The sequence below is a fragment of the Phoca vitulina genome, unplaced genomic scaffold (genome assembly GCF_004348235.1).
Source record: "Phoca vitulina isolate PV1807 unplaced genomic scaffold, GSC_HSeal_1.0 scaffold18, whole genome shotgun sequence".
Lineage (NCBI taxonomy): Eukaryota > Metazoa > Chordata > Mammalia > Carnivora > Phocidae > Phoca > Phoca vitulina.
The window spans coordinates 16,062,035-16,076,629 of NW_022589721.1; the positions used below are offsets into that span (position 1 = coordinate 16,062,035).

A 14,595-nucleotide genomic window follows, 5' to 3' on the forward strand; every position below is an offset into this window, starting at 1 on the left:
GATGGTGACATCTGCAGCAGTGGCCCTTGAAAGCTGGGAGCAGCTGAAGGCTCACACAATCAAAGAAAGCACTTTGAAGATGCTGTATTTATTCCCTCCCATGATCATGCTGAAAAGCAAACAAAAAAAATCCCAGTAAATTAAAGATAACCCCCAAATTCCACTGTTAGAAAAGCAAACTATAGGAAATGAAGCCAGGAAGGCTTTTATTGTAGTGGTTAAAAACATAGAGTTTGGGGGCGCCTGGGTGGTTCAGTCAGTTGAGTGTCCAACTCTTGATTTCAGCTCAGGTCATGATCTCAGCGTCTTGAGATGGAGCCCTGCATGGGCCCTGCACTCAGCAAGGAGTCTGCTTGAGAGTCTCTCCCTCTCTCTGCTCCTCCCCTCACTCACTTTCTAAATAAATAAAGAAAAATCTTTAAAGAAAAAGAACATGGATTTTGAGGTGGGATTTACTTGGCTTCAACTGTGGGTTCTGCAGTGGCCACCCTTGGGATTTTGTGCAAGGCACGTGACTTTGAGTGCCTTTGTCTTCTCGTGTGTAAAACGGTGGAACAGTAGTAATTACTTCACAGGTTTGTTTCATGAAGACATCCTTGTAAAGAATCCACCTCGGATTCTCTGACCTTTGTCAAATTACAAGGCTGCTTTTTTTTCCATCTGTCAAACAAGAAAGCAAAAGGTCTACATACTTTCGAAGGAGATTGTTAGGAGACTGAGAGAAATTTTTAAAAATAAACTGTTTCCTGAAAAATACTTAGAGAACAAAAAATACTACTTAATGTGTTGTCAGATTTGCTATGTAACCTGTGTGAAATTTTAAGCCAAGGAAATTGTGGTTTGGGTTAAAAAAGAAATTAAAATCATAGGTGTAATCATGCCATTGTGTGTGCTCTCTGGAGGAAGTCTTTATATATGTGAAAACAAATAAGTTGTCTCTCTCCAGGTTGCAATGGTTCAGTTCACTGATGACCCCAGAACAGAATTTAAACTAAATGCCTACAACACCAAAGAGACCCTTCTTGATGCAATTAAACGTATTTCATACAAAGGAGGAAATACAAAAACAGGTAAGAATAACCGCAACAGCAAAACTCAGCAAAGACCCAGAGTAATTCATCATTAATAATTACTGAAATGACTTTTTTGGAGGCATAAGAATATAGATTTTTTTGAAAAGATTTTTTTACTGATCTAAGAACTTACACCCTTCCCTCCCCAGCGAAACAAACAAGGGGAGGAATGAAATTGAACAGTTGCCTTCCTCTGTTTCAGGAAAAGCAATCAAGCATGTCCGGGATAGTTTGTTCACTGCAGAGTCAGGGACCAGAAGAGGTATCCCAAAGGTCATCGTGGTTATAACTGATGGCAGGTCACAAGATGATGTGAACAAAATCTCCGGGGAGATGCAATCAAATGGTAAGTCACAGATAGTAATGTTGCCATTGTTTTCTGAATACAAATTTATAGGCCCATCAGAATGATTTAAGTGTTTCTAAATCTTTCTGAATATTTAATGTAAATCTTTTTTAATGTTAACTAGACAATGTGATTTTTATTTTTTTATTTTTTATTATGTTCAGTTAGCCAACATATAGTACATCATTAGTTTTTGATGTAGTATTCAGTGATTCGTTAGTTGCATATTACACCCAGTGCTCATTACCACACATGCCCTCCTTAATACCCATCACCTGGTTACCCCATCCCCCCACCCCCCTCCCTTCTGTAACCCTCAGTTTGTTTCCCAGAGTCCAGAGTCTCTCATAGACAATGTGATTTTTAAAAAACGTTCCAAGTTACAAATCTAATATTCTGCTGTATTTTCTCTAATACTTTTGTTACATACAGGACGCCCTGTATAAGAAATTGTAGCAATTAAGTGCAATACTGTGAAAAGGACCATTATGAAGGGCCAGAGAGGGAACCTGATCACAGAAGCTCCTCAGCCTCCTCATCTGTAAAATGGAGATTCTCATTGGATTATCATGAAGATTACATTTTTTAAGACATGCCTGGCAAACAGTAGTTTAATATTTATTTGCCAAGCATGGAACCATGACCCACCTCAGGCTGCTAGCCTATTAATACCTCAGGTTTTACATGTTAAGAATAAACTGAGATAAAGTTTCTCTGTCTCAACTACATTTCATCCCATAAACCTTAAAATAATTTTTAGAAGTATATAGCATAAAGATGTTCCTCCAATGGCAACTATTTTGTCTCAAGCACTGACTGGGGCATTGCCTGTCTTGAGTTTTCTTTAAAATGGAAAATCGCTTAGGGGGTGATGGAGTAATTATCATTTGGTGGCATGTGCCCATGCAGAATTCTGATGGACAATAAAAAATGAATTATCCACCCCCACCAGGCCTCCTTCATCAACATTTTAAACACAGGGACGTGTCTTACGTTGCATTATTTGTATTTTGTGCAGTTTAAAATAATCAGAACTCTCTTCCCCTCCTGCCACAGGTTACAGCGTCTTTGCAGTTGGTGTGGCCGATGCAGATTACTCAGAGTTGGTTAGCATTGGCAGCAAGCCCAGTGCACGGCATGTCTTCTTTGTGGATGACTTTGACGCCTTTAAGAAAATTGAAGATGAGTTGATTACTTTTGTCTGCGAAACCGCTTCAGCAAGTTAGTTCTTTGGAATTTGTACTTAACTCATGTTGCTTAATGGCTGAAATATTTCATACCAGTTAAATAATGAGTCCCATCTTGATCTGAGAAAAGAATATGTATTTGCAGAGCTGTTTAGTATGCAGACATTAAGTTTTGTGGTTTTGAGCATTTGGAAATAAACCTCCGCTCTCCCCCGTTTAGGGTTTTAGGTTGATAAAAACTTTCCCTAATGAGATGAGAGTCTATGTCTAAAAGCAACTCTGCCTAAACAGCTGTAGTAAATGGTTTTCAAAATGTAGTAAGACTGCTCATCAGGGTGACACACTAGAAATGAGACTACTCCCAACACATGCTCTCAAGAGACCACCATAGATTTTAATAGATCCATGAGAGGAGAAGGAAGCCGTGTCCTTTTGGTTGTAGTAGGCCAAGGGAGAGCATTTCAATCTTTAGGAATCTACAAAAAACCATAGCCACATGTGGTTTGGATTCCCTTCACAATTGACTTCCGCAAAGATTATGTTAGTTTCCTGTTCTCAGGACAGGGAAAGAATATGTTTGGAAAATATCTAAATCAGGGTTTTATATTGTTTGTTTTGCTTCCCAGCCTGCCCGCTGGTGTACAAGGATGGCGTAGATCTTGCAGGTATGCATTATCACAATCTTTCCAAATACATTTGGGAAATACAAAACAGGTCCAGATTTTTTTTATCTTTAAAAGACTAATTTTGAAATTTAAAATCCTAAAATGCCTGTTTTTTTTTCCTTTCTTTCTCTCTCTCTCTCTCTTTAGGATTTAAGATGATGGAAATGTTTGGTTTGGTTGAGAAGGATTTTTCATCTGTGGAGGGGGTTTCCATGGAGCCTGGTACCTTCAATGTGTATCCCTGTTACCGAATTCATAAAGATGCCCTGGTTTCCCAGCCAACCAAGTATGTTTCCCTTGCAAGATATTAAAGCCAATCATTTGTTATTGTATCTCAAAGTGAAAATGATGTCAACTTGAAATATGCTGTAATAGTTCCCAGTAGGATTTTCCATGATGATAAGAACAAATGATTAGACTTCTTTGTTTAAAAACATTAGACTCACACATAATGCCAGTTGAACTTTAATAACTGTGAGTCTGAGAAAATATATGAAGATAGTTGATCTTTACCCAACGCCACCATGTACCAGTCATTGTTCTACGTGCTTAAGCACCTTAACTCACTCGAAGCTCCAAACAGCTCTATGCCTTAGATTCACTTATTATCTCAGTTCTAGAAATACTGAAACTAAAGCACAAAGAAGCTAAATGACTTGAGTGAGATCACATGGTTTGTTTAGTGAAAATGCTGGGGTTTGCATCTGGCAGTCAGGCCCCAGAGCTCACACCCTGAACCATGTCATTCCAGTGCCAATAATTCAGCTCATTTTTAATTTTTGAGAAGTCACAACAGCAACCCCACGTAGTGGATGTGTAGTATTGGATGTATGTACAAACCACATTATCTACTTGCTTTATAGTTCATAATGCACATAGGATTCCTGGGCCTGTTTACAGCAAATTCCTGGTTCAAGGGATCATCTCTCAAGATGTTGTCTGCTATTTTACATTCCAATGTGAAACATTTTCAGTGTCCAGATGTTGATGTAGTGTGCACTTGTGCACGGACCAATGGGAGAGATCATATTAGAGTATTAAATTCATCTATCCAATGTATACACAAGTTGCTTTGCTAGCTTCTTCGAAAATATTATTTATTAAATTTTAGCCTATTACAAATACTATCCAAATTATTTTATTGTGCTTCATTTGGGAAGATATTATTTGAAATAAGTAGACCTCTATTAATAATGCAAAATATTTGCTGTTATAGGTGTAGCTTCATTTTCTAGAAAATTGTTAAAAATGCCTTTGACCTATAGAGTATATGTGCTTTTAGATAGAGCCAACATCTGGTGTTACCTTTTAGCAGGTTTTCTTTTTCCACAGTCTAGGGATGAATATTAAAATGGGTATTTGAAAAAGCCTCCATGGAGTCCTAGCCAAAAATGAGAATTGCCAAAGGGAAAATCCTCTCTACCCCACTGAAATGGCTCATCCAGTGAACAGCACCGTCCACCATCAAAATCCATTTACAGGCTCCCAGCCCTTATCTTACTCCTCCTTCACCAGCATTTGACATAGTTGCTCACTTCTTCCTCTTGGATTCACTTTCCTCACTGGGCTTCTGGGACACACACTCTTTAGAGCTTCTGCCTACATTACCGGCTGTTCATTTTCAGTGCTGCCTCCTCTTCTCACCTCCACTTCTTCATGCTGGAGGGATTAGGTCTGGATCCTTGACGTTCTTGTTTTCCTTGTCTATACCCACTCTCTGGTGATCTTTTGAGTAGTGTTCAGCATTATCTATATGCCAACGACTCCTAAATTTGTATTTCCAGTCCCCTCCCATTTCCCCATAACTAGACTAGCATACCTAATTGCGTACTAGGCATCTTGCTTGGCTATCTAAATGGACATTTCAAACTCTGCATGTTCAAGACCATGCTGACCTTCGTTCCAGAGCCAGCTTCACTTACAACCTTTTCCATCTTAATGACAATTACATCTAACCAGTTTCTCAGGCAAAAAAAATGGACTCTTTCATGTCCCACATCCACTCTACAAAGGAATCCAGTTGTCTGTGCCTTCCCGCCATCTCCACTGCCTTAACTCCACATGGGGTGCTGTCATCTCTTCCCAAGCTCATTGCAGCAGGCTTCTCATTGGTCTTCCTGCTCAGACCCTTGCCTTCCTAGAGTCTGTTCTCCAAGTAGCAGTCAGAGTAATTCTTTTAAAATGTAAATCATGTCACTCCAAAATCTCCACGATTCCCCATTCCCCTTGCATTAAAAGTCAGAACTCTTGAATGGCCTATAGGGTCTACATTATCTGGGTACCTATTACCTCTTTGACTTCACCTCTTGTCTCCTTCAGTCCATTCTCCAGACATACCAGGCACACTCCACTTTGGTGTCTTTGTACTAGCTGGATGTCTTTGTCTCTTCTGAGGTTTTCTTCAAATCTAACTTTCTCAATGAACCTTTGCTCAAATGTAACCTTCTCAAGGAGCCTTCTAAGTGAAGCCAGTGGTGATGACTTCATTTAACGCTGCAAAACAATACATTCTAGCATTCCCAATCCCCATTAAACTGCTCTATTTTTCTTGTTGTTTTTTTTTAATGGCATGTTTACCTTCTAATACACTGTATAATTCACCCTGCTAGAATTTAAGTGCTTCTACAAGGATAGGGACATTGTTGGTTTCATTCATTGATGTTTCTTAAGTGCCTATTACAATGTCTGGCACATAGCAAGCACACAATAAATATTTGTTGAATGAATGAATGAACTAATATATAAACAAAATGAATGAAATATTTTTATCTATGCAAATCAAACTTTCATTTTCAAATTTATGCTAAAATCCCATATTCTCAAATTTATCCACTTAATAACTATTACGGGGCTCCTATATATGTAAAGGGCTATATTTGTTGCTTTGGGGAAAAATTTAAAAGTATATAAGTGCTCCACTTAATTGTTAGAGAGAGATAAAATGGTATAGGAGGCTCGGTTCCTCAGAGGCAGATCCAGAGGTGGAGATGAGTGTTCGAGGAAGCTGATGTGGATGTGCTCTCATGGAAGGGAATAGAAGGAGGTGAGATGAGACGAAGGAGAAAAGTCAAGCCGTGAAATAATCTCACTGAAAGTCTCAGGTGGCCCACATACAGGAGTTCTGAAAATGAAGCTGCCTCCATTTGAATGAGAGGCTCTGGTCTTCATATGCCCTCAAAGACCAGTCATTGAAAACAAGTGCCATAAAAAAAGTTGGCATGACCTTGGGAGAGCCCTTCTTTCTGCTGAGCAGTCTCTGATGAGAGTTGGTATTTGAGAGCTGTCTACAGACATCACTCCCAGTAGCAGTAGTAATATATTCTTAACTCTTGAAGGTAGATCTAGCTGGTGCATCCCAGCACGAAGCATGGACAGGAATGCAGCTAACTACAACCTATAGTAGAAAGTGACAGTGTCTTAAGTTTTATAAAAAGACTGTAGATAAACATTATTTGTAATACCAAAACTTTTGAAATGACTTAAGTGTTTGAGAAGAAGTGACCAGTTAGACAAATTATGGAATAGCCAGACAATAAAAGATTGTGCAGACATTAAATACCATACTTTTAAAAAATATTTAAGGAAATATAAACTGTGTAGTAAATGGTGCTAGGAAAAGGGGCAGCATTCTTTAAAAACTGGAGGGAAATGTACCACCTCAAAACAGTGGTCATCTCTGGATGGGATTAATAGTCCTCTGTTATTTTTTTTTCTGTTTTTCCAAATCTTTATAATTAAAGTGCATTTGCTTTCATAATTAGATAAGTAACTTTTTGAAAGGGATGCAATGAAATACTATTTTCTTTCCATTTTTCAGATATTTGCATCCAGAAGGATTGCCCTCTGACTACACAATGAGTTTTCTATTCCGGATTCTTCCTGACACTCCAGAGGAGCCATTTGCTCTTTGGGAGATTTTAAATAAAAATTCTGACCCATTGGTTGGAGTCATTTTAGATAGTAAGTATATTCATTTATATGTTTGCACACACATGTATGAGTAATGTATATGGCATGCCATCTTGCCTGTTTTGTGTATGCTAGACCCTTGAACAACATGGGTTTGAAATGCATGAGTCCATTTCTACAAGGATATTTTTTTTTTGATAAATGTGGTACAATACTGTAAATGTATTTTCCTTATAATTTTCTTAATAGCATTTTATTTTCTCTAGCCTACTTTATTGTAGGAATATAATATATATAAAATACATAATACATATAATATACAGAATATATGTTGATCAACTGTTTATGTTATAAGTAAGGCTTCTGGTCAGCAACAGGTTATTAGTAGTTAAGATTTTGGGAGTCAAGTTACATGTGGATTTTCAACTACTTGAGGTGTTGGTGCCCTTAACCCCCACATTGTTCAAGGGTCAACTGTATATTGTAGAATAACTCATTTATCTTAAGCCATGAGTAAATACTAGCAATAAATTATGTAACAGTTGTTTCATTCATTCATCCACTCATTCATTCAGCATGTATTCACTGAGTTTCTACTATGTGCCAGCACTAGGCTCTGGGATTCAGCAGTGGGCAAGGCAGAAAGATACAATTACTGGGGTAGTAAAAATTGCAGGAAGAGCTAAGTTGATGGTGGGAGGAGTCGGAGGGTTACTGGGAGGGGAGGAACAAGAATCATTTTTGCACATGGATATGATAAGTATAAGATTTTTCTTTTGGGTTCCTTGGCCCAATTCCAATGTGTGTGTTGGGGGGTATCAGGAGGGTGGAGAGTTTTACACACAATACCAAGCAGTTCTCAGATACCAGCAGGATGCTGAGAATTCAACTCAGTTCTAATACTTCTACCCAGAGATAACATCAAATCCCATAGGTTAAGGGTTCAGTCCCATAAGACTGTGCCCTCCCACCGCCCCTTTCAGACTCCAGTTGCAAGCCAGGCTGTTACCTGTGTTTCTGATTGACTGGTTATAAATCAGAGGTTCCAAAAAAAAAAAAATCAGTCAATCAATTAATCAATCAGAGATTCCTCTGAGCTCTTCTTGGGCTTGATTAATTTGCTAGAATGGCTCACAGAACTTAGAGAAACATTTTGTTTGCTAGATTACTGCTTTATTATAAAAGGATATAACTCAGGAGCAGCCAGCTGGAAGAGATGCTTAAGGCAGAATATGTGGGAAGAGGCACAGAGGGTCCATCCCTCTCCAGGCAAGCCACCCTCCCTAGTCCCCAAGTATTCAGCAACCCAAAAGCTCTCTGAACCCCATCCTTTGTATTTTTATTGAGGCTTCGTTAAATAGGCATGATTCATTAAATTATTGGCCATTGGCAACTGAACTCCATCTCTAGCTACTCTCCACTCCCTCGAAGTCCGGGAAAGAACTGGGAATGAAAGTTCCAGCCTGGTGATGGGTATTAAAGAGGGCACGTACTGAATGGAGCACTGGGTGTTATACGCAAGCAATGAATCATGGAGCACTACATCAAAAACTAATGATGTAATGTACGGTGATTAACATAACATAAAAAAAAAGTTCCAACCCTCTAATCACAGGGTTGGTTCCCTTGGCAACGAGCCCTCCACACTTAGGTTACCTAAGGGCTTTCTAAAAGTCACCTTATTAACATAACAAAAACATCTTTATAGCTCTTATCACAGAAAATTCCAAGTGTTTTAGGAGCTGTGAGCCAGGAACCAGGGACCAAGACCAAATTGTATTTTTCATATATATTTGAATGACCAAATATATATTTCTTATAAATTGCAATATCACAATGCCTAGTTCATATCCCAGAAAAAATGCCAGATTTGCAGCAGCATATTTTGGGAAGAATTCTGGGATGGGGATATACATTTGCAATTGTATATGTGTCTGGAAAGAGAATAGGTCTGAAGACTGGGACAGTCCATTGTTTGGAGGTTGGAAAGATGAGGGGAACCAGTGAAGGAAGCTTCTCGATCACATGCTCTTGGATGTCACACATGATAATCATTTAAGAGGATCGTCAAGTTTTCAGTTAATGTCACTGAGTTTTCTAAATACCTTTTTTGTTTAGGATTCCAATCAAGCTAGGAACCAAAATGTGGTGGCTATTGTTAGGTGCTAACTCACATATTTGGATAAGGAATGTATTTAACATTTAAGCTTATCTCCAACTAGTATTTTTTTTTTTTTAAGATTTTATTTATTTATTTGACAGAGCGAAAGAGCACAAGCAGGGAGAGCAGCAGAGGGAGAGGAAGAAGCAGGCCCGCTGCCGAGCAGGGAGCCTGATGCGGGACTCCATCCCAGGACCCTGGGATCATAACCCAAGCCGAAGGCAGATGCTTAACCATCTGAGCCACCCAGGCACCCTCCAACTAGTATTTGTAAAAGGACTTTTCAGTATATGGAAATGAATCAACAACTAAATATGATATTGTGAAAGCATTTTGCATCCATACTGAAACTAAGGGAAAGCTGTAGATTAAAAGGGTATAAATAATTAACTCCATATTCACATGGGACTTGAAAACAAAGAAATCTCTCAAAATGATTAAGACTAGCTTATTCCCAGGCACCTGGGTGACTCAGTTGGTTAAGTGTCTGACTCTTGGTTTTTGGCTTAGGTCATGATCTTGGGTTCTGGAATGGAGCCCCACATCAGGCTCCATGCTCAGCAGGAAGTCTGCTTCTCTGTCTCTCCCTCTGCCCCTCCCACCCCCACACTGTCACACTCTTGCACGCTCTCTCTCTCTAAAATGAATAAATAAAATCTTTTAAAAAAAGACTACTTTATTCCCTTTGAAATCACAGTGAATAATTAAATTGTAACCTAGGAATTAATTAGTGAAAAAATATTCTTTTTTTTCTTTTTTGTAATTCCTTGTCCTGAAGATTAGGAAGATTTAGTTTGTGGATTTAGTTTGTTCATAATAAAAGTCATATTGGGATATCACTTTGGGGGTGGTATAAGTTGCATGTCCTGGAAAAGTTGGTTGCTCCAGGGGTTAATAAAGCAAAGGGTTTGGTCTCTAGGTCTTAAAATAGGATTAACTTTATTCTCCCTTTTTTTTTCTGCTTCTACTCCCAGCTTTAGACAACCATCTCCTGGGAGGGTATTGGGGATGAGAGTATAGGCAAGTAAGTCCAGAGGAAGAATATATGTAGGGGTCCTTACTTCACTATCATCACCACATGATTAAGTCAGTTAATTGGCCAACTGAAAGCCTGGGGCAACCCAAGGACTATAGATCATTTCCTTCCTTACTTATCATTTTGTTCTAAACACAGCCTCTGCCTTGACTTGAATTTTATGAAAATTATTTACCCATTATAATACTTTCTAAACTGTTTTTATTTTTCTTTGATTAGATGGTGGTAAAACCTTAACATATTTCAACTATGACTACAGTGGGGATTTTCAAACTGTTACTTTTGAAGGACCTGAAATTAGGAAAATTTTCCATGGTAGCTTTCACAAGGTGAGTAATGGCTTATATACATATACTCCTTATTCTATTTGCTTTGTGCAAAGCAACAGAGATATACATTCTTTATTCTATTTGTTGTGGGCCAAGCAACAGAGAAGTGTAAAATAAATCCCATAGTGCTTTGGATTTCATATTTCAATTGGAGTAAGCTTCTTCCAACTTGGTAGTTCTAAGATGCAACCACAAAGTGTGCATTTTTACCAGGTACCCCAAGAGATGTTGATAGAAGTGGTCCAGGTTGACACTTTGAGTAACAGTGTAATAGAGGATACTACATTACTAGGAGGACAGTTGTTAATTCGCCGTATTATGTGTGATGTGGAAAGGATTGCTGGTCTACCCAGCCACCAGTGAAGATGAAAGCACAATCAACCAATTCATGTTAGTTTGTAGAAGATAGTTTGTACTGATATATTTATATATATACAGACAACCCATCACTACCATTATAAAAATTATTCTGAGGAGGGATTTTGTAAAGCCTGACTATAGTTTTTATTTTTACCTGGTATTTGTGATAGAACTCTGTTCCTTATGACTTCATATCTCTGAAACAGTTTTGGTGAGCACTAGAGTAGCCATGCTTCCTTCCAACATGTATGGTTTCCTTTGTGTTTAGCAAATGATCCCACTGATCTCTGGGCTGTTAAGTAATGCAGCTTGCCAGCGCTGCATGTACAGCAGAACATTTATAAGTGGTGCTGCAAATAACCTTGCCTCTTGATCCTCCCTTCTGTGTGTTGAGTGAAGGAAGGGATGCTGCAGTGCAGTCTTCATCTTGGCTTCTGTCTCCTGACCTAGAACATGGTCAAGTCCATCTATTTTACACATGGTTGCTACTTTCTGGGGTCTTGAATACCCTCTCTGCATAAGAACAACTATATACCAAGATCCTTAATCTTTTTTGCACAAGAAAAGTTACATACAAAAATTTTGTTGTTGTTGTTTAGTAGGACTGTACAACCAGAAGTATAATATCTTAAAACCATGAGATGCACGTAGAGATTTATTAGTTCATGGTTCAAAATAATCCCATTAGCATCTCTTTGTGGAGATATTGTCATTTACTCACCAAGTTCCTCTTGTCTTGAAACAATTCTTTCTTGGTTAAGCAGAGTCTATTGCAAAGTAGTCAAGAAAAATTATAAGGGAGATGTAAGATTTCATAAGTGTTAAAAACACATTGCTATCATAACATAAATGTGTAATTATCATTCCAAAGAATCATTTATGAGTCTTAGGTGCATGTTAAGCTTTACTCACCTTACTGGAAGATCTTAAAGACCTTATAAGTAAGAGTCATTAAAAATCCAGTTTTAAATTTATAAAAACCTTCCAGTTTTTTAAAGTTATTAAAAAAAAAGCCTTCCTCTACTCTTTTCAGTACTGTTAATAAAGCCAAACAGCCAGACTAACCAAAAAGAAAAGGCTTACCATGTAGTAAACTACTCCATTAATAGATATACTAATTGAAAATCTTGATGCAAATTCAATATGTAGAGATCAAATTTGATTTGCTCATAGAATTGTATTTAATTGAATACATTACCTTAGTTTCTTGTTTTTCAGTTGGCTTTAATTTCTACACTTTGAATATGAAGTGTGACCCCAAGGTCTTTCAAAAAGTTGATAATTATATAAACAGATCCTTAAATGCAATTAAATAAGCAAAATATTTTTGAAAAGTTTTCAATGTCTCTTGTTGTAAAGCAAAAGTTGTTTAAAAAAAAAACTTGAATATCTCCCCACAAGTAAATGGTTCTTGAAGCATGAATATTATATACAAGGTTGTCTAGCACCCAGCATGAAAATTTCTGTAATTTGTAATAATGAAAAGTATTCCAAGTTTCAAAAACATATGAGTCAAATTAGATCCTTCTAAATGATCATAAGAGAGATGTTAGTAGGAAGGAAGTAATGTGGGGGATTTACTCCAGCAGTGTTTCTCCAGTTGAATAATGGCTTAACTCCTCTTCGAAGGAAAAAGAATTCTCAAGAGCCTCTACTGTTGACTTAAATTATTTTTATCATGATTTAACATAAAACATTAAATGAAAATTGATATACATCCTTATGCTTTCAGTTCCTATGCAACTATGAAACAAAAATAAAGATCGAATAAAACCAATAATGTTAATGGGACACCTGGGTGGCTCAGTTGGTTAAGTGTCTGACTCTTGGTTTCAGCTCGGGTCATGATCTCAGGGTTCTGAAATCCAGCCTCCTGTCAGGCTCCCTGCTCAGCGGGGAGTCTGCTACCCCACTCTCTCTCTCTTTGCCCCTCCCCCTGCTCATGCACTCTTTCTCTCTCTCTCTAAAATAAATAAATCTTAAAAAAAACCAATAAAGTTAAAAGTAATATTATTTTAATATGAAAGATGATGTTTCACTGATATTGACCTCTGCTCACAATGCAAATACATTACTAGCTGCTATAACTCCTGTAACTATTGCCTAGTACCTTTTTTCTTTGAACTAACATACCTTCCCTTGTGTAGCTATTTATACCTTTTTTTGGCTTTCACTTAATGTAAAATCATTATTTGCCTATTAATTCCACTCTTTGAGCTCCCGAAAAAAGTAGCCTTCCACAAAAAAGAAATACCCACGAGGCAAACACCATCATAAATTGAAACGCACTTATAAGCACTGAAATTTCATGGCAGAACTTGCTTACAATGTGGTTCATTTAAAATATGCTTACCTTTGACTCTCACCTCCAGAATAACACACATTTTTACAAATCCTCACAAAGAATGTGTAGACTCCTGAATATATTACCATAGACATGCAGATTCTAGAAATTTCACTTTGAGAAAACTGTACCACACATTAAGCCGAAGAGCTTTATTTCTTTTGGTCCTGGAGTCCCCAGAAAGCATTCCTCCTTCCCTTTCAGATTCTAGATCTCCTGTCTTCATCTTAACTTAAATAAATATTATCAAAATGTGGTTTGCCGACAACTGGTAGTACCATAGATAACTTTTGCTGGTAAATCACTTAGCATTTTTTGTTTTAATATTTTTGTGTTCATTTTAATGTGCATTCAGAAAAGGCCACACTAATCCTGTCACTTCAGGATGTTGCTGCTTTAGATGAATGCTAGATCGTGATTCCTTTCAAAGTTATTAAAAAGTAATTTCAAAGTAAATAAAAACAGAAGTGCTACCTGAATGTGGGACAATCATGGTGGTGGTAAATGTAGAACCTCTCACTTCTAGCAAAATGCATAGTGATAGAATTCCTTCTCTTGCCTGCTTTTTAGTGACGAGTCATGCAATTACATAAGTTTGATTGATATTTCTTCCTGCTTCCTACCTCCTAAAACATCTTTACTTTTACCCAGATACACATTGTTGTCAGCAAGACTTTGGTCCAAGTGGTTATTGACTGCAAGCATGTGGCTGAGAAGGCAATAAACGCCTCAGCTAATATCACGTCGGATGGTGTTGAAGTCCTGGGGAGAATGGTCAGATCAAGGGGACCAAATGGAAACTCTGCACCAGTAAGTGGATAAACAAGTGGAGCTGTGTTGTTATTATAGAAAAAAAAGGGTTTTCCAGGGGAAAAATTTGGTAAGAGAATGAATGGATAGATGGGTGGATGATTGGATGATGGCTGGATGGATGGATGGCTGGCTGGCTGGCTGGCAGCCTGGCTGGCTGGCTGGCTGGCTGGCTGGATAAATGGAAGAATAACAGCCTCTTTAAATGAAATAAAACATTCAAAGTTCTTGGCAGTATACTTCTGCTATATTATAATAAGAATGCTCTGAGAATTAGACTAGTTTATTTTCTAAAGGCATTTAAAAATGCAAATAGTAAAATACTTATCAAATGACTTGTGGAATAAAAGGTTTGCTAATGAGAATCAAAACTGT

At 37.8% G+C, this 14,595-nt stretch overlaps 1 protein-coding gene across 1 annotated transcript in view; it reads left to right on the forward strand.

The window, feature by feature from the left end:
- The window catches only part of COL14A1 (collagen type XIV alpha 1 chain), a 209,517-nt gene that overhangs the window by 116,421 nt on the left and 78,501 nt on the right, over positions 1-14,595 (forward strand). Inside the window, exons 27-34 of the mRNA XM_032415699.1 lie at positions 947-1,070; positions 1,276-1,419; positions 2,476-2,640; positions 3,233-3,271; positions 3,419-3,557; positions 7,089-7,231; positions 10,597-10,706; positions 14,062-14,220. Of these exons, the coding sequence (XP_032271590.1) occupies positions 947-1,070; positions 1,276-1,419; positions 2,476-2,640; positions 3,233-3,271; positions 3,419-3,557; positions 7,089-7,231; positions 10,597-10,706; positions 14,062-14,220 (1,023 nt within the window). The remainder of the gene's footprint in view (positions 1-946; positions 1,071-1,275; positions 1,420-2,475; positions 2,641-3,232; positions 3,272-3,418; positions 3,558-7,088; positions 7,232-10,596; positions 10,707-14,061; positions 14,221-14,595) is intronic.